General features: G+C 45.3%; 1 protein-coding gene across 1 annotated transcript in view; it reads left to right on the top strand.

Moving 5' to 3' along the window:
* Positions 1–3,347: 3,347 nt before the first annotated feature.
* LOC109883779 (kinesin-like protein KIF1A) overlaps positions 3,348–25,749 on the top strand; it is a 173,002-nt gene continuing 150,600 nt past the window's right edge. Inside the window, 2 exon segments of the mRNA XM_031822328.1 lie at positions 3,348–3,741; positions 13,843–14,178. Coding sequence (XP_031678188.1) covers positions 14,073–14,178 — 106 coding nt within the window. The 5' untranslated portion in view covers positions 3,348–3,741; positions 13,843–14,072.

Below are 25,749 nucleotides of genomic sequence, written 5' to 3'. Positions count from 1 at the left end.
GAGCCAGATACACATAGAGCCAGATGAACATAGAGCCAGGTGGACATAGAGCCAGGTGGACATAGAGCCAGGTGGACATAGAGCCAGGTGGACATAGAGCCAGGTGGACATAGAGCCAGATACACATAGAGCCAGGTGGACATAGAGCCAGCTGAACATAGAGCCAGATGAACATAGAGCCAGATGAACATAGAGCCAGATGAACATAGAGCCAGGTGGACATAGAGCCAGATGAACATAGAGCCAGATACACATAGAGCCAGGTGGACATAGAGCCAGATACACATAGAGCCAGATACACATAGAGCCAGGTGGACATAGAGCCAGATGAACATAGAGCCAGCTGAACATAGAGCCAGATGAACATAGAGCCAGATGAACATAGAGCCAGATGAACATAGAGGCAGATGAACATAGAGCCAACTGAACATAGAGCCAGGTGGACATAGAGCCAGATGAACATAGAGCCAGCTGGACATAGAGCCAGATGAACATAGAGCCAGATACACATAGAGCCAGATGAACATAGAGCCAGGTGGACATAGAGCCCATAGTCTGTAAATATGCCAACATAATGTTGTACTCCAATTATGTGTTACAAATTTGGAATTATGATCAAACAATAATATTACCTCTATTTTTCCTAAATCATTTCCTTGTTGAGAAAATACTTTCAACCCCTTGCAAGGTAAGCCACAGCTAAGCCAAAGCTAAGCCACAGCTAAGCCAAAGCTAAGCCAAAGCTAAGCCACAGCTAAGCCAAAGCTAAGCCAAAGCTAAGCCAAAGCTAAGCCAAAGCTAAGCCAAAGCTAAGCCAAAGCTAAGCCAAAGCTAAGCCACAGCTAAGCCAAAGCTAAGCCAAAGCTAAGCCAAAGCTAAGCCAAAGCTAAGCCACAGCTAAGCCAAAGGTAAGCCACAGCTAAGCCAAAGCTAAGCCACAGCTAAGCCAAAGCTAAGCCAAAGCTAAGCCAAAGCTAAACCACAGCTAAGCCAAAGCTAACTTAACAAGAAGAGCTGTGTTCATCATGTCTCACTGCGCTGTATTCTCCAATCCTTACCAGAGTATTACGTGGGTGTCTTGCATTGGGATTTACTGAAAAGTACTAGATTTTCTCTCACAAGTTGCATCCCAAATGAGTCCTGGTCTAAAGTAGAGCACTGTATAGGGAATACGGTGCCTATCTAAAATATCCCCTGGGCCAGCCACTCTGTAAATATCCCCTGGGCCAGCCACTCTAACATATCCCCTGGGCCAGCCACTCTAACATATCCCCTGGGCCAGCCACTCTAACATATCCCCTGGGCCAGCCACTCTTAAATATCACCTGGGCCAGCCACTCTAAAATATCCCCTGGGCCAGCCACTCTTAAATATCACCTGGGCCAGCCACTCTAAAATATCCCCTGGGCCAGCCACTCTTAAATATCCCCTGGGCCAGCCACTCTAAAATATCCCCTGGGCCAGCCACTCTTAAATATCCCCTGGGCCAGCCACTCTAAAATATCACCTGGGCCAGCACAGGTGAAACACCTTCCGACTAACGAGATGACAAACCAGCAAGGGTGTAACACATACTGACTAACGAGGTGACACCAATCGGTGACGCCCAATGCGCTAACGTGCTAACGTCCAACCTCACAATGTAAATGGAAAAAACAAAGCCTGTAACAGCTACAAACTGACCAATTTAAATCAAATGTATTTACAAAGCCCGTTTTACATCAGCTGATATCTCAAAGTGCTATACAGAAACCCAGCCTAAAACCTCCAAAATAGCAAGCAATGCAGATGTAGAAACACAGTGGCTAGGAAAAACTCCCTAGAAATGCAGGAACCTAGGAAGAAACCAAGAGAGGAACCAGGCTCTGAGGGGTGGGCCAGTCCTCTTCTGGCAGGTCCCTCTAAACAACTTGGTGGTTGGTCCCAACCAACTAACCATGCCTGATAACATTCACGGGGTATTTCCATGGTACAGAGCTCTGCTTTGTGCTGGTACTGTGTCCTCTCAGCTTGATGTCTCAGGCTTGGCCTATGAAAAAGGGGATTAATTCCAGATCAAAATGTCCAGGACATTAATGCTGTAAATAAATGTTTTCGTCGTTAGGAATTCACTTTCCCTCTGTCTTTATATTAGTGATTCGTCTCTAGTGACGGCCTTAACATTACAATTAACTGTAGAGAGAGTAGCTGATTGGTTCTGGGTGCCGAGATGTGTAAATCTGTCTTGATATGTCCGTATACAATACTATAGCCAGATGTTATACAGAATTATACAATGGGTGAGGACTAATCCTGAATGCTGATTGGTTTAAACCGCTTTCCAGCCGGTGTCTATTCGACAAGTTACCACCGGCTGACGTTGAAATGTCTATTTACTCTGTTCCATCTGACTGCTGCAATCCACTGTCTCATCAGCCCAGCCAGGCAATTTATAAACTTGAGCTCCACCATAAAAAGCATCTAGACATTATCTCACATTTCTTTCAGACTAACATTTAGTTTTCAACAATGGAGATTTATTCTTTAAACCTTACTGTCTGTCTCTTCGACATTTGCAACATTGTTTCAATATTCAAATACGATCTCCAGCTGACCCATAGTAATGAACGGGTCGGGAGTCGGGACGAGACAGACAGGAAGACGGCGTTTCTCAGCCAGTCGAAATCATGAATCAACATCATTTATATGGACATATACAAATAAATTCCAAATGAAAAAAGGTCAAACAAAACAAAGTGAAAGTAGTTTGCTGTCATTCCAGCTCCAGTTTGAAGTGATTGCTTAGCTGTGTTGTTGACCAGCTTGTTATTCTGTCTGCACTGTTTGACGTGACTGTAAGTTAGCCCTAGTTGGTTAGCTAGGGATGAGAACGTTGCCAGACAGTATGCTTACCCCTCCCCTCCCTTCCCCCCTCTCTCTCTCTCTCTCTCTCTCTCTCTCTATCTCTCTCTCTCTCTATCTCTCTCTCTCTCTCTCTCTCTTTTATTATTTATCTCTCACTCTCTCTGCCCAGTGCTCAGCCCTCCCCTCCCTTTCCCTCTCTCTCTCTCTCTCTCTCTTATTCTCTCTCTCTCTCTCTCTCTCTCTCTCTCTCTCTCTCTCTCTCTCTCTCTCTCTCTCTCTCTCTCTTTCGCTCTCTCTCAGCCCTCCCCCCACCCTTTCCCCATCTCTCTCTCTTTCTCGCTCTCTCTGTTTCAATTCAATTCAAGGGCATTATTGGCTGTTTCTCTCTGCCCGATGTTCAGCCCTCCCCTCCTCCTCCCTTTCTCTCTCTCTCTCTCTCTCTCTCTGCTGCATTGATGCTGCTACCTCCCTCAGTGATGACATCACCAGGCTAGAGAACAGTTCAGCATCCTTCCTGTAGGCAGCAGGCAGGCAGTCAACAGAACAGAGACATTTTGTCTCCCAGCACTCAACGCAAAACCCTTCTTGTTTTATCAAACCCTCCCTGGACCCCAGGCTATAGCAGGGTTTCTAGGCTATACTGTAAGATTCCCTCTAGCGGTCGTGATGTTCTTTCTACCTTGAGTCTTCTTCCTGCTTGGAGGGAGGAAGGGAGAAAAGAAGGGAAGTGGGCTGGCAGCTGGTCTGTGACAGTCAGACAGACCGAGAGAGAGAGAAAGAGAGAGAAAGAGAGACAGAGAGAGAGAGAGAAAGAGAGACAGAGCTGGAAGACAGACAATTAACAGAAGAGGAGAGCAGAGCAAACAAGCTTCTTAAACCGGACGGGGCATTAAAGAGGTAGGATCCATTGTTCTGGTGCTAATACCGTATTCATGGGGCAGTGTTTGTTTGGCGTTGCGTCTCCCGGGGCTGGGAAGGGAAGGGAGGAAAGGATTGTGATGGGGTGCGGCTATTGAGGAGCTGTCTGCTCAGACCATGTAGGATGGATGGAAAACTAGGGGCTTAAATATAATAGATAATTTTCTCTAGAACCTATTTATTGTCCTTTTGTAGTATAATGTTGAGCTGGTTGACAATAAGAATGTCATTCAGGAGGTAGGCAAGTCAGCAACATCAGTTGACAACCTCATTTAGAATTTGCCTTTTTTGGAAAAAATGTATTACGTTACAATTGAATTGTGCCTGGGACAATGTAATAGCCCTACACGTTGAATTATCCTGAAATGACAGCCTACGTCTAAACTACAGGCATATGTTGTAGCCTATGATAAATAAATAAAAATGACGTGGGGAGTAAATGATAGGCTAACATTAGATGGTGATAAATTCCCATGATGCACGTCCTGTTCACCTGCGTCTAATTTCACACAACTCTTATATCCTCGTAATTACAGTCTCTCTCCAAAAAATGGTGGTCAGATGCGTTCTCATGTCAGATTATGCCTAAAAGCCAGCCCATACCTGTAATAAGGTAGAGGGGCAGGTAGCCTAGTGGTTAGAGCGTTGGACAAGTTGTCAAAAGGTCTCTAGTTCGGAAGGTGAGAAATCTGTCGCACTTGAGCAAGGCATTTAACCCTAATTGCTCTTGAGCAAGGCACTTGACCCTAATTGCTCTTGAGCAAGGCATTTTAACCCTCATTGCTCTTGAGCAAGGCATTTTAACCCTAATTGCTCTTGAGCAAGGCATTTAACCCTAATTGCTCTTGAGCAAGGCATTTTAACCCTAATTGCTCTTGAGCAAGGCACTTAACCCCAATTGCACTTGAGCAAGGCACTTAACCCTAATTGCTCTTGAGCAAGGCATTTAACCCCAATTGCTCTCGAGTTTTGGGACATCAGACATGAGCATTAATACGTAATGAATGTGTCGGGACGAGTCAGGCAGGCCGTTTTTCTCAGCCATTCGAAATCATGAATCAGCATTATTTTTTTGATGGATATATACAAAGAAATGTCAATAGAAAACAGGCCAAAATAAACGGAAATGCAGTTAGTTTGCAGTCTTTTTACATTCATTTTGAAGTGATTGTGGTAGCTGTGTTCTTGGCTAACTCCTCTGAACAACATTCTTGACGAAAGAGCATTTCTATGCCAAGTGAAATCGCGCCTCATTAGCTCATTGTTATGGATGTATCCAAATATATGTCACTATAAAACAGCTTCAACAAATGCAAATGCAGCTACTTTGCTGTAAATTAGCCGTAGTTAGCTAGCAAGCAAGGGATAAGAACGTTGCCAGCCAGTATGGCAATAGAACATTTAGAACCAACGACTGAGTCGTGTCCATAGATACAGAACCAACATACTTAACGACTGAGTCGCGTCCATAGATACAGAACCAACATACTTAACGACTGAGTCGTGTCCATAGATACAGAACCAACATACTTAACGACTGAGTCGCGTCCATAGATACAGAACCAACATACTTAACGACTGAGTCGTGTCCATAGATACAGAACCAACATACTTAACGACTGAGTCGTGTCCATAGATACAGAACCAACATACTTAACGACTGAGTCGTGTCCATAGATACAGAACCAACATACTTAACGACTGAGTCGTGTCCATAGATACAGAACCAACATACTTAACGACTGAGTCGCGTCCATAGATACAGAACCAACATACTTAACGACTGAGTCGTGTCCATAGATACAGAACCAATATACTGAACGACTGAGTCGTGTCCATAGATACAGAACCAACATACTTAACGACTGAGTCGTGTCCATAGATACAGAACCAACATACTTTTTATTTTTTATTTATTTTTTATTTATTTCACCTTTATTTAACCAGGTAGGCTAGTTGAGAACACCTTTATTTAACCAGGTAGGCTAGTTGAGAACACCTTTATTTAACCAGGTAGGCTAGTTGAGAACACCTTTATTTAACCAGGTAGGCTAGTTGAGAACACCTTTATTTAACCAGGTAGGCTAGTTGAGAACACCTTTATTTAACCAGGTAGGCTAGTTGAGAACACCTTTATTTAACCAGGTAGGCTAGTTGAGAACACCTTTATTTAACCAGGTAGGCTAGTTGAGAACACCTTTATTTAACCAGGTAGGCTAGTTGAGAACACCTTTATTTAACCAGGTAGGCTAGTTGAGAACAAGTTCTCATTTGCAACTGCGACCTGGCCAAGATAAAGCATAGCAGTGTGAGCATACAACAAAGAGTTACACATGGAGTAAACAATTAACAAGTCAATAACACAGTAGAAAACGAAGAACCAACATACTGAACGACTCGGTCGCAGTCTCTAGCAACCCGAAACCGATAGAACGAACAACCAGTCGGCTCAGGTAGCAACCTTAGATTTAGTCTTAGGCCTAACAATACCCGTGTCAACACATCTTCCAAACACTGAATTCTCTGGTATTGTCACTTCCGTAACCACAGGTCATACATTATGTCAATGACATTTTTCTACACACGTTTCCTAAAAGATGTTACCTTCTATTCTACCTTTTATAGTTTGATGGGCCAAGCTGAAACATAATGTTGGACTGGTGCATGTCTGACAGCCTACAAAACACATCAGCATTGTTCTGTATTTTACCGCTGCAATGAAATCTACGCCATGTCACCAAAGCAATCTGCATTGATTTCTCAATTCACACCAGCTCACGTATATGTCCAGGGCTACTGCTAGTTCTACATGGAGGTCGTACTCTACTCCTGCTAGGTCTACATGGAGGTCGTACTACTATAGACTGTGAGGTCGTACTCTACTACTGGTAGGTCTACATGGAATATTTTGGGGTTAACATTATATGACATACAGTTGATGCTACTTGCTCTCATTTTGGGCAGCAGACCTACGATTCCAAATCACAACGTCATGGGAGTGGGACTGTACGTGGGCCTATTTGTGAGAACTGATTCAAATGATTCATTACAGCTTTTTAGTACGATACTCAGTCAAATAGTTATAGTCCTAGGTTACAATTGGTTATGGTAATGATTTACCATTGGGAACTGGTTGAAATGGTACATGATGCTACATGATCAAAAGTATGTGGACACCTGCTCGTCGACAATCTCATTCCAGAATCAATGGCCTTAATCATGCCGCTATAACAGACTCCCTTCTGGGAAGGCCTTTTGGGAAGATTTTGGCAGAGATTTTCTTTAAATTCAGCCACAAGATCATAAAGTCACTGGGCTCTTCGGTACAGGTCATTCTACTGCCAATGTTTGTCTATGGAGATCGCATGGCTGTGTGCTCGATTTTATACACCTTTCGGCAACGGGTGTGTCTGAAATAGCTGAATCCACTAATTTGAAGGGATGTCCACATACTTTTGTATATATAGTATATATCGAATGATATGTACTGTATGCCCTTATCAGTAGACCTATTCAAGACACCCTATGGGCCTTTGGGTCTTTGGGGCCATTAGCCATTCAGGATACACGAAACACACCCTGGTCTGGTGTGACAAAGCAGTTTTTACACCATCAGTCATTAGTGTTCAATATGGTAGCTGTTTATCAATATGCTACAGGCTTATCAATATGCTACAGGTTTATCAATATGCTACAGGTTTATCAATATGCTACAGGTTTATCAATATGCTACAGGTTTATCAATATGCTACAGGTTTATCAATATGCTACAGGTTTATCAATATGCTACAGGCTTATCAATATACTACAGGCTTATCAATATGCTACAGGCGTATCAATTTTATTTTACCATTATTTAACTAGGCAAGTCAGTTAAGAACAAAATCTTAATTTCAATAACAGACTAGGAACAGTAACCTTTCGGTTACTAGTCCAACGCTCTAACCACTAGGCTACCCTGCCGCCCCAATATGCTACAGGCTTATTATTCTTCTGCTTATCCTTCTATGTCAGATAATTGCATCATTTCAGATGGTTTGTCATCATCTAGCTCCTGTATTCTCCTGTAGCTCCTGTATTCTCCTGTATTCTCCTATATCTCCTGTATTCTCCTATATCTCCTGTATTCTCCTATATCTCCTGTATTCTCCTATATCTCCTGTATTCTCCTGTATTCTCCTATAGCTCCTGTGTTCTCCTATATCTCCTGTGTTCTCCTATATCTCCTGTGTTCTCCTATATCTCCTGTATTCTCCTATATCTCCTGTATTCTCCTATATCTCCTGTATTCTCCTATATCTCCTGTATTCTCCTATATCTCCTGTATTCTCCTATATCTCCTGTGTTCTCCTATATCTCCTGTGTTCTCCTATATCTCCTGTATCCTCCTATATCTCCTGTGTTCTCCTATATCTCCTGTGTTATCCTATATCTCCTGTATTCTCCTATATCTCCTGTATTCTCCTATATCTCCTGTATTCTCCTATATCTCCTGTATTCTCCTATATCTCCTGTATTCTCCTATATCTCCTGTATTCTCCTATATCTCCTGTGTTCTCCTATATCTCCTGTATTCTCCTATATCTCCTGTATTCTCCTGTATTCTCCTGTATTCTCCTATAGCTCCTGTATTCTCCTATATCTCCTGTATTCTCCTATATTCTCCTGTAGCTCCTGTATTCTCCTGTATTCTCCTATATCTCCTGTATTCTCCTATATCTCCTATATCTCCTGTATTCTCCTGTAGCTCCTGTATCCTCCTATATCTCCTGTGTTCTCCTATATCTCCTGTATTCTCCTATATCTCCTGTATTCTCCTATATCTCCTGTATTCTCCTGTATTCTCCTGTATTCTCCTATATCTCCTGTATTCTCCTGTATTCTCCTATAGCTCCTGTATTCTCCTATATCTCCTGTATTCTCCTATAGCTCCTGTGTTCTCCTATATCTCCTGTATTCTCCTATAGCTCCTGTGTTCTCCTATATCTCCTCTATTCTCCTATAGCTCCTGTGTTCTCCTATATCTCCTGTATTCTCCTATAGCTCCTGTATTCTCCTATATCTCCTGTATTCTCATATATCTCCTGTATTCTCCTATATCTCCTGTATTCTCCTGTAGCTTCTGTATTCTCCTGTAGCTTCTGTATTTAATTGAAGAATCCCTACTCTTGCCCCATCACAGACGAAGGGACAATGACTTCAGCTTGTCTCTAGAAAACATGTAGTGTGCCTGAACAGCCCGAAAAAAAACTAATCACAGTCCAAAACGAACAAAATCGGCCACAAAACGGGCACAACCTCTTCCAAACAGAAGCATACGGTCACCTTTATTGGACCAGTGTGACTGACTGACTGACTGGCTGGCTGGCTGGCTGACTGGCTGACTGGCTGGCTGGCTGGCTGGCTGACTGGCTGACTGGCTGGCTGACTGGCTGACTGGCTGACTAGTCTGTCTCTGTGTCATTGGACCAGGGTGACTGACTGACTGACTGACTGACTGACTGATTGACTGACTGGTCTGTCTCTGTGTCATAGGACCAGGTTGACTAACTGACTGACTGACTGATTGACTAACTGGTCTGTCTCTGTGTCGTTGGACCAGTGTGACTGACTGACTGGCTGACTGACTAGTCTGTCTCTGTGTCATTGGACCAGGGTGACTGACTGACTGACTGATTGACTGACTGGTCTGTCTCTGTGTCATTGGACCAGGGTGACTAACTGACTGACTGACTGGCTGGCTGACTGACTAGTCTGTCTCTGTGTCATTGGACCAGGGTGACTGACTGACTGACTGACTGATTGACTGACTGGTCTGTCTCTGTGTCATTGGACCAGGGTGACTAACTGACTGACTGATTGACTGACTGGTCTGTCTCTGTGTCATTGGACCAGGGTGACTGACTGACTGATTGACTGATTGACTGACTGGTCTGTCTCTGTGTCATTGGACCAGGGTGACTAACTGACTGACTGATTGATTCAAATCAAATCAAATCAAATTTATTTATATAGCCCTTCGTACATCAGCTGATATCTCAAAGTGCTGTACAGAAACCCGGCCTAAAACCCCAAACAGCAAGCAATGCAGGTGTAGAAGCACCAGATTGACCAGATTGACTGGTCTGTCTCTGTGTCATTGGACCAGGGTGACTGACTGACTGATTGACTGATTGACTGACTGGTCTGTCTCTGTGTCATTGGACCAGGGTGATCCTAGGGAGCGGCCTGTCATTCAGCTGTGGCTGCACTTCTATTGTTGTCGCTAGACTAGGTTCCCATCTCCCCTCGGCTGGAGCTGACCATGCATGCTCCTTTCATGTGCCAGCCAGCCAGCCACACAGTCAGACGCCCTCTATTGTAGTCCACTAGTGGGGGTCTGGACCAGGGGGTGTGAGGCCTTGTTTGTACACATATTGATTAAATTGAATGACAGGTTCAAGTCTGTTGTGACTGACAGTTAACATAAACACAAATCAAGTACCTGGTCAACTCACGCAAGATTTGTTTCGTGAGATTACACAGGTCCAGTTGTCACAATGTCTCTTCTGTACATCTCTCTCCTCCTTCTCTCTATTTCTCACTCTCTCTCCTCCTCCTCTCTCTCTCTCACTCTCTCTCTCTCTCTCCCTCTCTTTGTCTCTCTCTCACTCTCTCTCTCTGTCTCTCTCTCTCTCTCTCTCTCCTCCCTCTATCTTTCTCTCTTTGTCTCTCTCTCCTCCCTCCTTCTCTCTCTCTGTCTCTCTCTCACTCTCTCTCCTCCATCTCTCTCTCTATGTCTCTCTCTCACTCTCTCTCCTCCCTCTATCTCTCTCTGTCTCTCTCTCTCTCCTCCCTCTCTCTCTCTCTCTATGTCTCTCTCTCACTCTCTCCTCCCTCTATCTCTCTCTGTCTCTCTCACTCTCTCTCCTCCCTCTATCTCTCTCTCTCTCTCTCTCACTCTCTCTCCTCCCTCTCTCTCTCTCTCTCTCTCTCTCTCTCTCTCTCTCTATGTCTCTCTCTCACTCTCTCTCCTCCCTCTATCTCTCTCTGTCTCTCTCTCACTCTCTCTCCTCCCTCTATCTCTCTCTCTCTCTATGTCTCTCTCTCACTCTCTCTCCTCCCTCTATCTCTCTCTCGTTCTGCTGTCTCTCTCTGTCGCTGTCTCTCTCTCAATTCAATTCAATTCAAGGGGCTTTGTTGGCATGGGAAACATGTGTTAACATTGCCAAAGCAAGTGAGGTAGATAATATACAAAAATGAAATAAACTCTCTCTCTCTCTGTGTCTCTCTCTGTGTTGTCTCTCTGTTGCTGTCTCTCTCTCTTTCTCTCTCTCTCTGTTGTCTCTCTCTCTGTTGCTGTCTCTCTCTCTTTCTCTCTCTCTCTCTATCTTTCCTGTCTCTCTGTTGCTGTCTCTCTCTGTCACTGTCACTGTCTCTCTCTCTTTCTCTCTCTGCTGTCTCTCTCTCTGTCTCTCTCTCTCTCTCTGTTGCTGTCTCTCTCTCTCTTTCTCTCTGCTGTCTTACAGTTCAGTGTTATCTCCCTTAAATGAGATTATAGATTTCAGAGTGCTTGATGACTCTCGGAGGAGCAGGTTTCCATAGTGATATGGATGGACAGAGCAGTGGGAGGGAGTCTACAGTTTTAGTGGTCTCAGATCTTAGCTAACATCTTATCCTAAAGCTGAACTGATGTCAAGCTTTGTGCTTCCAGTAGAGAGGCTTCCTGTATCAATATCCCCACTTCGGGTTTTATCTTAATGGATTCACAGCAGAAGGGCTCTGTAATCTGTGATGTTTCTATAGTAGTGTACTATGTAGGGAATAGGGTGCCATGGGACTCTAGTCAAAAGTAGTGCACTATGTAGGGAATAGGGTGCCATGGGACCCCATTCAAAAGTAGTGCACTATGTAGGGAATAGGGTGCCATAGGACTCTAGTCAAAAGTAATGCACTATGTAGGGAATAGGGTGCCATAGGACTCTAGTCAAAAGTAGTGCACTATGTAGGGAATAGGGTTCCTTTTGGGACGCAGACTGGCAGGTTAGTGGTGAACACATCATAGAGACACTAAAATAATACTTAATACTTACTTTGTTGTCGATGGATCGGTCACCGTCCTCCGTTCGTCTGCCCTTTCGTTCACACGCTAGTCACACGCTAGTCACACGCTAGTCACACGCTAGACACATGCTAGTCACACGCTAGTCACACGCTGGTCACACGCTAGTCACACGCTTTTCACACGCTAGTCACACGCGATATCTCAGACAGCACTCGTCGTATTTTGACAAAACTTGGGTGAATGACGTGTCTTGTCATAGAGATCTGTCATTTACAAAATTACACTGATTGGCCCAAGGCTGGAGCCTATAGTAATTTGTGAGTCAGACCAGAGAGGAAGAGACGCAACGAGAGAGACAAATAGGACCATAAATGGTTTTGTTTGTGTCAAACTTGGTTAACAAACATTTGTATGGCTTATTTGCTAGAATATATAGGTTTCGTAGTTGTTAGGTTGAAATGAATGTACTGGTAAGTTGGAGTTACATCCTTGCAACTGTATCAGAGTTGTGCCTGATGTTCACACGCATATCTGCCCTCTCATTGGCTAGAATGGTGCCACCTGATCTTGCCTCCTCCCGACTGCCTTCTATTCTGAAAAAGGTGTCTTTAGATAACATTCCACTCATTGCCAAAGACACTGGCATTTTGACAATCTCAATGTCCCAAAGAGACAAATTGTCAGGCGTCTATCTGTTGGCCCTAACACCGCCATGGTTAGTTGGACAAAGTCGATGAGGAAAATTAACAACGTTTTTTTTGGGGGGGGGGGGGGTTGTTCTATAAATTAATCTTTGTCAGCTAATGTATATTTTGGGTGAATTTTTAAAACACATCAATCACATAAAGGTAATGTTAACTTGACTGATATTATCTCATAGAACAACAACATATAAGATCTAAGTCTGTGTTGACCTCCGACGTTATTTTCGGCTTTCGTTCCAAAACCTTATTCTAATCCCTCGTAGGGATGACTGAACGAACCAGACGCATCCAGACTGCATCATTCATGGGGGACGACATGTTTAGTGTTGCCTTGTTGTATTTCATTCAGTGGGGATTCTTATTCATTTGGAAAACCAATTGTAGGGTTCATACACTATGCATTATTAGGTCATAACTGCATCAAATCAATACCCCCCCACACATTTTGAAATTCCAACGGTGCCCCCCCCCCCCCCCCCCCCCATTCTGAAATTCCAACGGTGCCCCCCCCCCACACATTTTGAAATTCCAACGGTGCCCACCCCCCCACCCACATTTTGACATTCCAACGGTGCCCCCCCCACATTCTGAAATTACAATGGTGCCCCCCCCACTTCTAAAACAAAATTTGCTCCCCTGCCTTAAATAGTAACAACTAAGACATTTGTACTAGCGATACCCAGGGTCATATTTAGAGAGTTGGGCCAACTTTTAAAATGGATGCCATGTTAGTAACTTTTATTTAGCATTCCATTTATCCATTAATGTATTTGCAGTCTTGTACATAGCGTTGTTTAAATTCAGAAAATTATGTGAGCAGCTATTGGTCAATTGCCCGTGAGGAGCTAATATGGCTGCCATGGAAAGTAGTGCCATGGTTATTATTATTATTATTATTATTTTTATTAAAACGTTTTATTTAACTAGGCAAGTCAGTTAAGAACAAATTCTTATTTTACAATGACAGCCTACCCCTGGGCCAAACCCCTCCCCTAATACGGACGACGCTGGGCCAATTGTACACCGTCCTCTTGGGCCTCCCGATCACGGCCAGTTGTGATACAGCCCGGGATCGAACCAGGGTCTGTAGTGACGCCTCTAGCACTGAGATGCAGTGCCTTAGACCGCTGAGCCTCTCAGGAGCCCCATGTAAATGCATCAATGCAGAAACATCAATGTCCTTAATTCTCTAGATATAGAACTCTGGCAATACCTAAAGCTACCAGTAATTTGAATTGCGAAGCATCTATGTCGTGCTTATGAAGTCTATATGAAGGCTTTATAAAGCCTTGATGCACTTCAAAATAAAGCAGGACTCTTCTTCTATTTCAGGTGTTGCTATACCCGTCTCCCAGGCCCTGTGTTTGGGCCCGTTTTGAGAGGCTCTCCGAGCAGGCTGGTCCCAGGCAGGAGGCACCGTCTCCCGGACTCTGTGTTTGGGCTCGTTTTGAGAGGCGATCCGAGCAGGCTGGTCCCAGGCAGGAGGCACCATCTCCCAGGCCCTGTGTTTGGGCTCGTTTTGAGAGGCGATCCGAGCAGGCTGGTCTCAGGCAGGAGGCACCATGTCCGGGGCCTCTGTGAAGGTGGCGGTGCGGGTCCGCCCCTTCAACTCCAGAGAGATGGGGAAGGACAGCAAATGCATCATCCAGATGTCAGGAAACACAACCAGTGAGTGTCTCACACACACACACACACACACACACACACACACACACACACACACACACACACACACACACACACACACACACACACACTGTGTAAACACTGTCACACACTGTCATTACTACAGTAACAACAATGTTGTTAAATATTATTTCACGCTTACATTTACGATGTTAAAACCGAATCACAATGGAAGGCAGCCATTTTGTTTTTAATGCTATGACTTCACAGTGTTCAGCCAGCCAGATTACACACACACACACACGTTATTATGCCTCCACAGTGCCCTCAGACAGCCAATGAACAGTCAATTATGGGAAACAAAGGAACAAATTTGACCTGACATTCATTTGCGGTTTCCTTTACTCGTTCCTGTAATGTGGAGGCATTAGGTCATGTGATTTTCACTTTTTGAGGGTGGTTGTTGAACTGTACGGGTTTCTGTCTTTTAATAGATTTGTTTTCATATGGTTAGAATTGTACAATAAAATGATTATTATTTTGGGAACGGAAGCAATTTACAAAATTTTTTACAAACAGTACAAGGTTATTGCCTATGCTAGTGTAGCTTGCATGTGTGTTCCTATACCATTGTACAGTTAGAAATAATGTAAGGATCAATGTTCATGGTATGGATAGATAGAATCTGGGAGACACCACAAATTACTTTTTTTGTGAGGGGGATTTTTTTGAGGGATTTATTACGGCTGGAGTCTGGAAGCATTTTGATTGGTCGGTCACCTCTCTCTTGTCCATTGTCCTGGCCTGGTTTCTTGGGATGCCAGGTCATGAAGAGAAGTCTTAGCCATGGTGTTAGGGAGACTGCAGAGAGACTTGATATCCAGCCTGTTCAGTAAGGTACAGCCATTGGTCAATAATAGATTAGCTTCCCTAAAATATTTAGCATATGGCCTAATTTAGCTCATCCACCCCCCCGTCACCCCCCCATTCCCTAGCCTTCTTCATGTCATGGCTGGCTCGAGTCAAAAAGCCAAGTCCCCGTTCCCTAGCCTTCTTCATGTCATGACAGGCTGGAGTCAAAAAACCAAGTCCCCGTTCCATAGCCTTCATGTCATGGCTGGCTCGAGTCAAAAAACCAAGTCCCCGTTCCCTAGCCTTCATGTCATGGCTGGCTCGAGTCAAAATACCAAGTCCCCGTTCCCTAGCCTTCTTCATGTCATGGCTGGCTCGAGTCAAAAAACCAAGTCCCCGTCCCCTAGCCTTATTCATGTCATGGCTGGCTGGAGTCAAAAAACCAAGTCCCCGTTCCCTAGCCTTCTTCATGTAATGGCTGGCTCGAGTCAAAAAACCAAGTCCCCGTCCCCTAGCCTTATTCATGTCATGGCTGGCTGGAGTCAAAAAACCAAGTCCCCGTCCCCTAGCCTTCTTCATGTCATGGCTGGCTGGAGTCAAAAAACCAAGTCCCCGTTCCCTAGCCTTCTTCATGTCATGACTGGCTCGAGTCAAAAACCAGGTCAGGGGGTGTAGAGAAAATGTGTAGAGTGTAGAGAAAATTAGTATTGAAAAGGTCAGGGGGTGTAGAGAAAATGAGCATTGGAAAGGTCAGGGGGTGTAGAGAAAAGGAGTATTGGAAGGGTCAAGGGGTGTAGAGAAAATGAGCATTGGAAAGGTTAGGGGGTGTAGAAGAAAAGGAGCATTGGAAAGGTCAGGGGGTGTAGAGAAAATGAGCATTGGAAAGGTCAGGGGGTGTAGAGAAAATGAGCATTGGAAAGGTCAGGGGGTGTAGAGAAAAGGAGCATTGGAAAGGTCAGGGGGTGTAGAGAAAAGGAGCATTGGAAAGGTCATGGGGTGTAGGAGGTAAAGCCTTGGAGTTGTATTTCAACAAACCTAACACAATTGTACATCTAAGTGCTGGTGATAGCACTATAAGTTCAGGGGTGTGTCAGAAATATCTCTGCTATTTTCACAACCGGAATTATGTGCGCAGTAGCTGGATGCGGTGTTAAAAGGCGGAGTTTTGATGAATAAACAAGTTGAAGGTGTGTCAAGGTTTGACCCCCCTCACTGGCCAATCAGAACGTGATCCATGGTTAAATATGTGGATTGCTTTAAGTTGTGGTTTATTGTCTTTTATGTATTACATTGTCATCGACTCCAATTCAAATGTTAGTCTGTTATAGTCCGTTTCTTTGGTAAATATCTGACAGAAACACAATAACCAAATGTAAGCCTATCCCATATTTGCTAATGTAAATATGTTGAATATGTTTTGGTACAGAAATAGCATGGCTACATTATGGAAACATATTGTTAACATAGGAGAGGAGGCTTGAGGACAACACAGTCATTATAGGCAGGTTGGCATTTTCCCCCTCATGAATGTTGTTCTGGAGGCAGCTCTGTAGAGAGTGGTCACTAAGCTGGCACAGCCACAAAGTCATAAAATCTGATCTTTAAACCTAATTTTAATCCTAATCTTAACCACGCTGCTAATCCTAATGCCTAACCCTAACCTTAACCACGCTGCTAATCCTAATGCCTAACCCTAACCTTAAATGAAGACCAAAAAGTTCATTTGGGTTTTCACAAATTTTATAGCCAATATAAAATAATGCTAATTTTGACTTTGCAGCTGGCCTATCTAAGGGTAAATCGCTCAGTTCTGCCTCCAGGACAAGATTCATGACAATAAACATCAACCTGCTGAATATTACGGGAGAGGAGATTTAGCCCGTATAGAGTATATAGGTATATTAGCTAATGTTTTATATCTGTTCAGTATAGAGTATCTAAGGATGGAGTACGTATAGGCCCTTCTTACAGTAACTATGACCAGCCCTATAGGCTCTTCTTACAGTAACTATGACCACCCCTATAGGCCCTTCTTACAGTAGCTATGACCAGCCCTATAGGCCCTTCTTACAGTAGCTATGACCAGCCCTATAGGCTCTTCTTACAGTAACTATGACCAGCCCTATAGGCCCTTCTTACAGTGGCTATGACCAGCCCTATAGGCCCTTCTTACAGTAGCTATGACCAGCCCTATATGCCCTGTCATATGGCACTGGCCTCTGTCTCTGCACCATAACCAATAGAGTGATGGAGTGACGGCCATCTCTGCATCTTAACCAATAGAGAGAGAGGGAGGGACGGCCATCTCTGCATCTTAACCAATAGAGAGAGAGGGAGGGACGGTCATCTCTGCATCTTAACCAATAGAGAGAGAGGGAGGGACGGCCATATCTGCATCTTAACCAATAGAGAGAGAGAGGGAGTGACGGCCATCTCTGCATCTTAACCAATAGAGAGAGAGGGAGGGACGGCCATCTCTGCATCTTAACCAATAGAGAGAGAGGGAGGGACGGCCATCTCTGCATCTTAACCAATAGAGAGAGAGGGAGGGACGGCCATCTCTGCATCTTAACCAATAGAGAGAGAGGGAGGGACGGCCATCTCTGCAGCTTAACCAATAGAGAGAGAGGGAGGGACGGCCATCTCTGCATCTTAACCAATAGAGAGAGAGGGAGGGACGGCCATCTCTGCATCTTAACCAATAGAGAGAGAGGGAGGGACGGCCATCTCTGCATCTTAAACAATAGAGAGAGAGGGAGGGACGGCCATCTCTGCATCTTAACCAATAGAGAGAGAGGGAGGGACGGCCATCTCTGCATTTTAACCAATAGAGAGAGAGGGAGGGACGGCCATCTCTGCATCTTAACCAATAGAGAGAGAGGGAGGGACGGCCATCTCTGCATCTTAACCAATAGAGAGAGAGGGAGGGACGGCCATATCTGCATCTTAACCAATAGAGAGAGAGGGAGGGACGGCCATATCTGCATCTTAACCAATAGAGAGAGAGGGAGGGACGGCCATCTCTGCATCTTAACCAATAGAGAGAGAGGGAGGGACGGCCATCTCTGCATCTTAACCAATAGAGAGAGAGGGAGGGACGGCCATCTCTGCATCTTAACCAATAGAGAGAGAGGGAGGGACGGCCATCTCTGCATCTTAACCAATAGAGAGAGAGGGAGGGACGGCCATCTCTGCATTTTAACCAATAGAGAGAGAGGGAGGGACGGCCATCTCTGCATCTTAACCAATAGAGAGAGAGGGAGGGACGGCCATCTCTGCATCTTAACCAATAGAGAGAGAGGGAGGGACGGCCATCTCTGCATCTTAACCAATAGAGAGAGAGGGAGGGACGGCCATCTCTGCATCTCAACCAATAGAGAGAGAGGGAGGGACGGCCATCTCTGCATCTTAACCAATAGAGAGAGAGGGAGGGACGGCCATCTCTGCATCTCAACCAATAGAGAGAGAGGGAGGGACGGCCATCTCTACATCTTAACCAATAGAGAGAGAGGGAGGGACGGCCATCTCTGCATCTTAACCAATAGAGAGAGAGGGAGGGACGGCCATCTCTGCATCTTAACCAATAGAGAGAGAGGGATAACATTGGGACGTCCTTGTACTGTAGGATTCCTTCTGTGGTAATCTTCTTGGTGTAGATGCATATCTTGACAGTCATCAGGGAGTGGGCCGGGACACCAACACAACACGGAGTCGGATGCCCAACGCCACTATTTCACTTCACAGACTTTTGTATTTCCGCAAGCAATACGTCTTGATTGGCTTCTATGGTAATTACTTGACAAGGAACAGTGATTTCCTTATGCTACCAGAAGGCAATAGGACATGCTTGGTATTTGTCTCACGGAACAGTGATTTCCTTATGCTACCAGAAGGCAATAGGACATGCTTGGTATTTGTCTCATGGAACAGTGATTTCCTTATGCTACCAGAAGGCAATAGGACATGCTTGGTATTTGTCTCAAGGAACAGTGATTTCCTTATGCTACCAGAAGGCAATAGGACATGCTTGGTATTTGTCTCACGGAACAGTGATTTCCTTATGCTACCAGAAGGCAATAGGACATGCTTGGTATTTGTCTCATGGAACAGTGATTTCCTTATGCTACCAGAAGGCAATAGGACATGCTTGGTATTTGTCTCAAGGAACAGTGATTTCCTTATGCTACCAGAAGGCAATAGGACATGCTTGGTATTTGTCTCACGGAACAGTGATTTCCTTATGCTACCAGAAGGCAATAGGACATGCTTGGTATTTGTCTCACGGAACAGTGATTTCCTTATGCTACCAGAAGGCAATAGGACATGCTTGGTATTTGTCTCACGGAACAGTGATTTCCTTATGCTACCAGAAGGCAATAGGACATGCTTGGTATTTGTCTCACGGAACAGTGATTTCCTTATGCTACCAGAAGGCAATAGGACATGCTTGGTATTTGTCTCACGGAACAGTGATTTCCTTATGCTACCAGAAGGCAATAGGACATGCTTGGTATTTGTCTCACGGAACAGTGATTTCCTTATGCTACCAGAAGGCAATAGGACATGCTTGGTATTTGTCTCACGGAACAGTGATTTCCTTATGCTACCAGAAGGCAATAGGACATGCTTGGTATTTGTCTCACGGAACAGTGATTTCCTTATGCTACCAGAAGGCAATAGGACATGCTTGGTATTTGTCTCACGGAACAGTGATTTCCTTATGCTACCAGAAGGCAATAGGACATGCTTGGTATTTGTCTCACGGAACAGTGATTTCCTTATGCTACCAGAAGGCAATAGGACATGCTTGGTATTTGTCTCACGGAACAGTGATTTCCTTATGCTACCAGAAGGCAATAGGACATGCTTGGTATTTGTCTCACGGAACAGTGATTTCCTTATGCTACCAGAAGGCAATAGGACATGCTTGGTATTTGTCTCAAGGAACAGTGATTTCCTTATGCTACCAGAAGGCAATAGGACATGCTTGGTATTTGTCTCACGGAACAGTGATTTCCTTATGCTACCAGAAGGCAATAGGACATGCTTGGTATTTGTCTCACGGAACAGTGATTTCCTTATGCTACCAGAAGGCAATAGGACATGCTTGGTATTTGTCTCACGGAACAGTGATTTCCTTATGCTACCAGAAGGCAATAGGACATGCTTGGTATTTGTCTCACGGAACAGTGATTTCCTTATGCTACCAGAAGGCAATAGGACATGCTTGGAAGTACCTCATGGAACAGTGGATTTAAAGACAAAAGTGGATATTCTTAGAGGAAAGAAGGGGGCACCCTCTGGACAAATCAGCTCCTCTGCTGCACCCTCTGGACCAATCAGCTCCTCTGCAGTACAGAATACAGATGAGGAGGGGGGTTCATGGGTGTTCGATGGACCAATCAGCTCCTCTGCAGTACAGAATACAGATGGGGGGGAGGGTTCATGGGAGTTCGATGGACCAATCATCTCCTCTGCAGTACAGAATACAGATGGGTTCATGGGAGTTCGGTGGACCAATCAGCTCCTCTGCAGCACTGAATACAGATGGGGGGGGTTCATGGAGTTCGGTGGACCAATCAGCTCCTCTGCAGCACAGAATACAGATGGAGGGGGTTCATGGGAGTTCGGTGGACCAATCAGCTCCTCTGCAGCACTGAATACAGATGGGGGGGGGGGGGTTCATGGAGTTCGGTGGACCAATCAGCTCCTCTGCAGCACTGAATACAGATGGGGGGGTTCATGGAGTTCGGTGGACCAATCAGCTCCTCTGCAGCACAGAATACAGATGGAGGGGGTTCATGGGAGTTCGGTGGACCAATCAGCTCCTCTGCAGCACTGAATACAGATGGGGGGGGGGGGTTCATGGAGTTCGGTGGACCAAGCGGGGCACATAACCGATTTTCAACGCAAGATTACCTACGAGAACATTCTGTTTGCTGTGCCAGGGGCATTTCCCGCGTCATCTCATCTCAGGAGACCATCTCTCACCTTCTCTGAATGTAGCTGGGTGCAGTCACAGCTGTCTTTCTCTCTGTAACCTCACCGTGACCTCACCGTGACCTGTCTGTAACCTCTCTGTTAACTTACGGCAACAATGAAATGTACCATGTCATCAAAAACACATCCACTTAACTTAGACCATTTAAGTTTCACTGCGTTTACGAGAAGTTTACCTTAAAATCAGCAGCATTCTAAAGTTGAAACCCTCCTCAGACTTACTTTTTTTGGGATGGGACAGCATTGATGGGACAGCATTGATGGGACAGCATTGATGGGACAGCATTGATGGGACAGCGTTGATGGGACAGCATTGATGGGACAGCATTGATGGGACAGCATTGATGGGACAGCGTTGATGGGACAGCATGGATGGGACAGCATTGATGGGACAGCATTGATGGGACAGCATTGATGGGACAGCGTTGATGGGACCACCATCCTATTTAGAGGCTCTCAACAGGCGGTTCTTTGTCCATACTGGTTCAATGGCGCTCGTTGTATCCTACATGGTAGACTATCCCCTTATTATATTAGGTATCTTTATTCCCCTACGGGCCCTGGTCAAAAGTAGTGCAATACTTAGGGAATAGGGTGCCATTTGGGATGCGCCCCTAGCATATTGTTCTGTGTCCGTAGTGAGTCAATGGGGCTGGCTGCTTGGATGTAGGGTCTGTCTGTATGGAGGCTGGATGATGTCATGACAGAACCTCACACATGGTAACAGTGAGACCGGATGGGGGACGGGGACGGGGGTTTATATGTCCCCTTCTTTGTAGTAGTCTGGCCCTGGGGGGGGGTCTTTGTGCATCATGCTCTTTGGAGGCAGAGCGAGGTGGGTAGAGGAAGATAGACGAGAGAGAGAGAGAGAGAGAGAGAGAGAGAGAGAGAGAGAGAGAAAGGTATAAGAGAGGGGGGAGCTGGGAGGAAGAAGGTTGAAGAGAGAGAGAGAGAGCTTGGAGGAGGAATAGATGAGAGAGAGCCGTGAGGAGGAAGGTAGATGAGAGAGAGAGCTGGGAGGAGAAAGGTAGAAGAGAGAGAGAGAGCTGGGAGGTAGATGAGAGAGAGAGAGAGCTGAGAGGAGAATGGTAGATGAGAGAGAGCTGGGAGGAGGAAGGTAGATGAGAGAGAGGCAGGGGGTTATGTTGTGCATCTCTCTCTCTGCTCTGTTTGATGGCTGGAGTTGGTTCAGTAGGTCTTGTTCCCACAAAGCAGAAGAATGGCAGTGAGCTTAGTGAGTGGCAGAGCCTCTGTCTATGTGTTTCTCTGGGACTATGGGAGGGGTTAAATCCCTGCTCCAGCCTCTCTGTCGATGTGTTTCTCTGGGACTATGGGAGGGGTTAAATCCCTGCTCCAGCCTCTCTGTCTATTTGTATCTCTGTGACTATGGGAGGGGTTAAATCCCTGCTCCAGCCTCTCTGTCTATTTGTATCTCTGTGACTATGGGAGGGGTTAAATCCCTGCTCCAGCCTCTCTGTCTATTTGTATCTCTGTGACTATGGGAGGGGTTAAATCCCTGCTCCAGCCTCTCTGTCTATTTGTATCTCTGTGACTATGGGAGGGGTTAAATCCCTGCTCCAGCCTCTCTGTCTATTTGTATCTCTGTGACTATGGGAGGGGTTAAATCCCTGCTCCTGCCTCTCTGTCTATTTGTATCTCTGTGACTATGGGAGGGGTTAAATCCCTGCTCCAGCCTCTCTGTCTATTTGTATCTCTGTGACTATGGGAGGGGTTAAATCCCTGCTCCAGCCTCTCTGTCTATTTGTATCTCTGTGACTATGGGAGGGGTTAAATCCCTGCTCCAGCCTCTCTGTCTATTTGTATCTCTGTGACTATGGGAGGGGTTAAATCCCTGCTCCTGCCTCTCTGTCTATTTGTATCTCTGTGACTATGGGAGGGGTTAAATCCCTGCTCCTGCCTCTCTGTCTATTTGTATCTCTGTGACTATGGGAGGGGTTAAATCCCTGCTCCAGCCTCTCTGTCTATTTGTATCTCTGTGACTATGGGAGGGGTTAAATCCCTGCTCCAGCCTCTCTGTCTATTTGTATCTCTGTGACTATGGGAGGGGTTAAATCCCTGCTCCAGCCTCTCTGTCGATGGGGCCTGTTTTTTTAAATTTTTTATTTTTACCTTTATTTAACCTTTATTTAACTAGGAACAGTGTGTTACCTGCCTGTTCGGGGATTTGAACTTGCAACCTTTCGGTTACTAGTCCAACGCTCTAACCACTGGGCTACCCTGCCGCCCCATTGTTCTCCAAGGTGGCATAGCAGTTCAGACGTCTTTTGTCCTCGTCTTGTCGTGTCCTGTATATATATATATTTACAACTTTTTCACATACATTTTATTTTTATTTTCCATCAACTCATCTTCAAAACACTCTCCTGCAACCCGCCTCACCAATGTATATTTATAAAAAAGTATTATTTACCTCAGATCTGTAATCCTCCAAGAAGCTAGCCAGAAACTCCAGGAGGCTGGCCTGAAACTAGCCAGAAGCTAATCCAGAAGCTAGTTCAGAAGCTAGTTGGCTCCTTTACTGGCAAGTCGTTGGTGTTCAGCTAACCACGGTTTGTGGTCATCGGCTATCCTTTGGCTCGAAAGTCTATCGCCAGTTCTGTACGGCGCAGCGCGGCTCGGAGCGGAGCATACCGGACCAATTTTTCTCTCCATGTCCCTGGATTTCGACTGCTCTCTGGACATTCATGCCCGGATCTCACAGCTAGCTAGCTGCTATCCGTGTGACTATCGGCCTCAATTGTTCCGGAGCTAGCAAGCTCCGTCAATCACTCCTGAGTTCCATCAATCGCACCTGGGCTGCAGTCGCCTATCCGGACCCGTTTTGCTGCCTTCGCGGAGCCCCACCGGGCCTTCACAACTGGACTGCCGACGTTATCTACCCGAAGGAGTTATTCGGCTGGCTCCTCCGTCGCGACGTTACCTGAACGCCCATCTGCGGCCTGCTAACCGTTAGCTGTCTTACCGGCTGCTATCTGAATAGACAATCGGACATTTAAAAAAAAATATATATATTATTTTTTATTATTATTATTATGTTTTCTTCTTGGGCCTCTATAACTATATCTATTGTTTTTATTTTTGTTGTTGTTGTGTGATTTGGATTGATCCCCTCTACCACACGGAACCCCACTAATCTACTGACGGAGCGCAGGAGGTGGCTAACAACAGACCTCCATCCTATGCTAGCTTGCTACCGATGCCCTGGCTAGCTGTCTAAATCACCAACCAACCTCTCCACTCACCGGACCCTTTTGATCACTCGACTAAGCATGCCTCTCCTTAATGTCAATATGTCTTGTCCATTTCTGTTCTGGTTAGTGTTTATTGGCTTATTTCACTGTAGAGCCTCTAGTCCTGCTCACTATACCTTATCCAACCTATTAGTTCCACCACCCACACATGCAATGACATCTCCTGGTTTCAACGATGTTTCTAGAGACAATATCTCTCTCTTCATCACTCAATACCTAGGTTTACCTCCACTGTATTCACATCCTACCATACATTTGTCTGTACATTATACCTTGATGCTATTTTATCGCCCCCAGAAACCTCCTTTTACTCTATGTTCCAGACGTTCTAGACGACCAATTCTCATAGCTTTTAGCCGTACCCTTATTCTACTCCTCCTATGTTCCTCTGGCGATGTAGAGGTGAATCCAGGCCCTGCAGTGCCTAGCTCCACTCCTATTCCCCAGGCGCTCTCTTTTGACGACTTCTGTAACCGTAATAGCCTTGGTTTCATGCATGTTAACATTAGAAGCCTCCTCCCTAAGTTTGTTCTATTCACTGCTTTAGCACACTCTGCCAACCCGGATGTTCTAGCTGTGTCTGAATCCTGGCTTAGGAAGACCACCAAAAACTCAGACATTTTAATTCCAAACTACAACATTTTCAGACAAGATAGAACTGCCAAAGGGGGCGGTGTTGCAATCTACTGCAAAGATAGCCTGCAGAGTTCTGTCCTACTATCCAGGTCTGTACCCAAACAATTTGAACTTCTACTTTTAAAAATCCACCTCTCTAAAAACAAGTCTCTCACCGTTGCCGCCTGCTATAGACCACCCTCTGCCCCCAGCTGTGCTCTGGACACCATATGTGAACTGATTGCCCCCCATCTATCTTCAGAGTTCGTGCTGCTAGGCGACCTAAACTGGAACATGCTTAACACCCCAGCCATCCTACAATCTAAACTTGATGCCCTCAATCTCACACAAATAATCAATGAACCTACCAGGTACCTCCCCAAAACCTTAAACACGGGCACCCTCATAGATATCATCCTAACCAACTTCCCCTCTAAATACACCTCTGCTGTCTTCAACCAAGATCTCAGCGATCACTGCCTCATTGCCTGCATCCGTAATGGGTCAGCGGTCAAACGACCTCCACTCATCACTGTAAAACGCTCCCTGAAACACTTCTGCGAGCAGGCCTTTCTAATCGACCTGGCCGGGGTATCCTGGAAGGATATTGATCTCATCCCGTCAGTAGAGGATGCCTGGATATTTTTTTTAAATGCCTTCCTAACCATCTTAAATAAACATGCCCCATTTAAGAAATTTAGAACCAGGAACAGATATAGCCCTTGGTTCTCCCCAGACCTGACTGCCCTTAACCAACACAAAAACATCCTATGGCGTTCTGCATTAGCATCGAACAGCCCCCGTGATATGCAGCTGTTCAGGGAAGCTAGAAATCATTATACACAGGCAGTTAGAAAAGCCAAGGCTAGCTTTT

The sequence above is a fragment of the Oncorhynchus kisutch genome, linkage group LG4 (genome assembly GCF_002021735.2).
Source record: "Oncorhynchus kisutch isolate 150728-3 linkage group LG4, Okis_V2, whole genome shotgun sequence".
Taxonomy (NCBI): Eukaryota; Metazoa; Chordata; class Actinopteri; order Salmoniformes; family Salmonidae; genus Oncorhynchus; species Oncorhynchus kisutch.
Note: the sequence above shows the minus strand (reverse complement) of the source record. Positions and strands in the feature narration are given on the sequence as shown.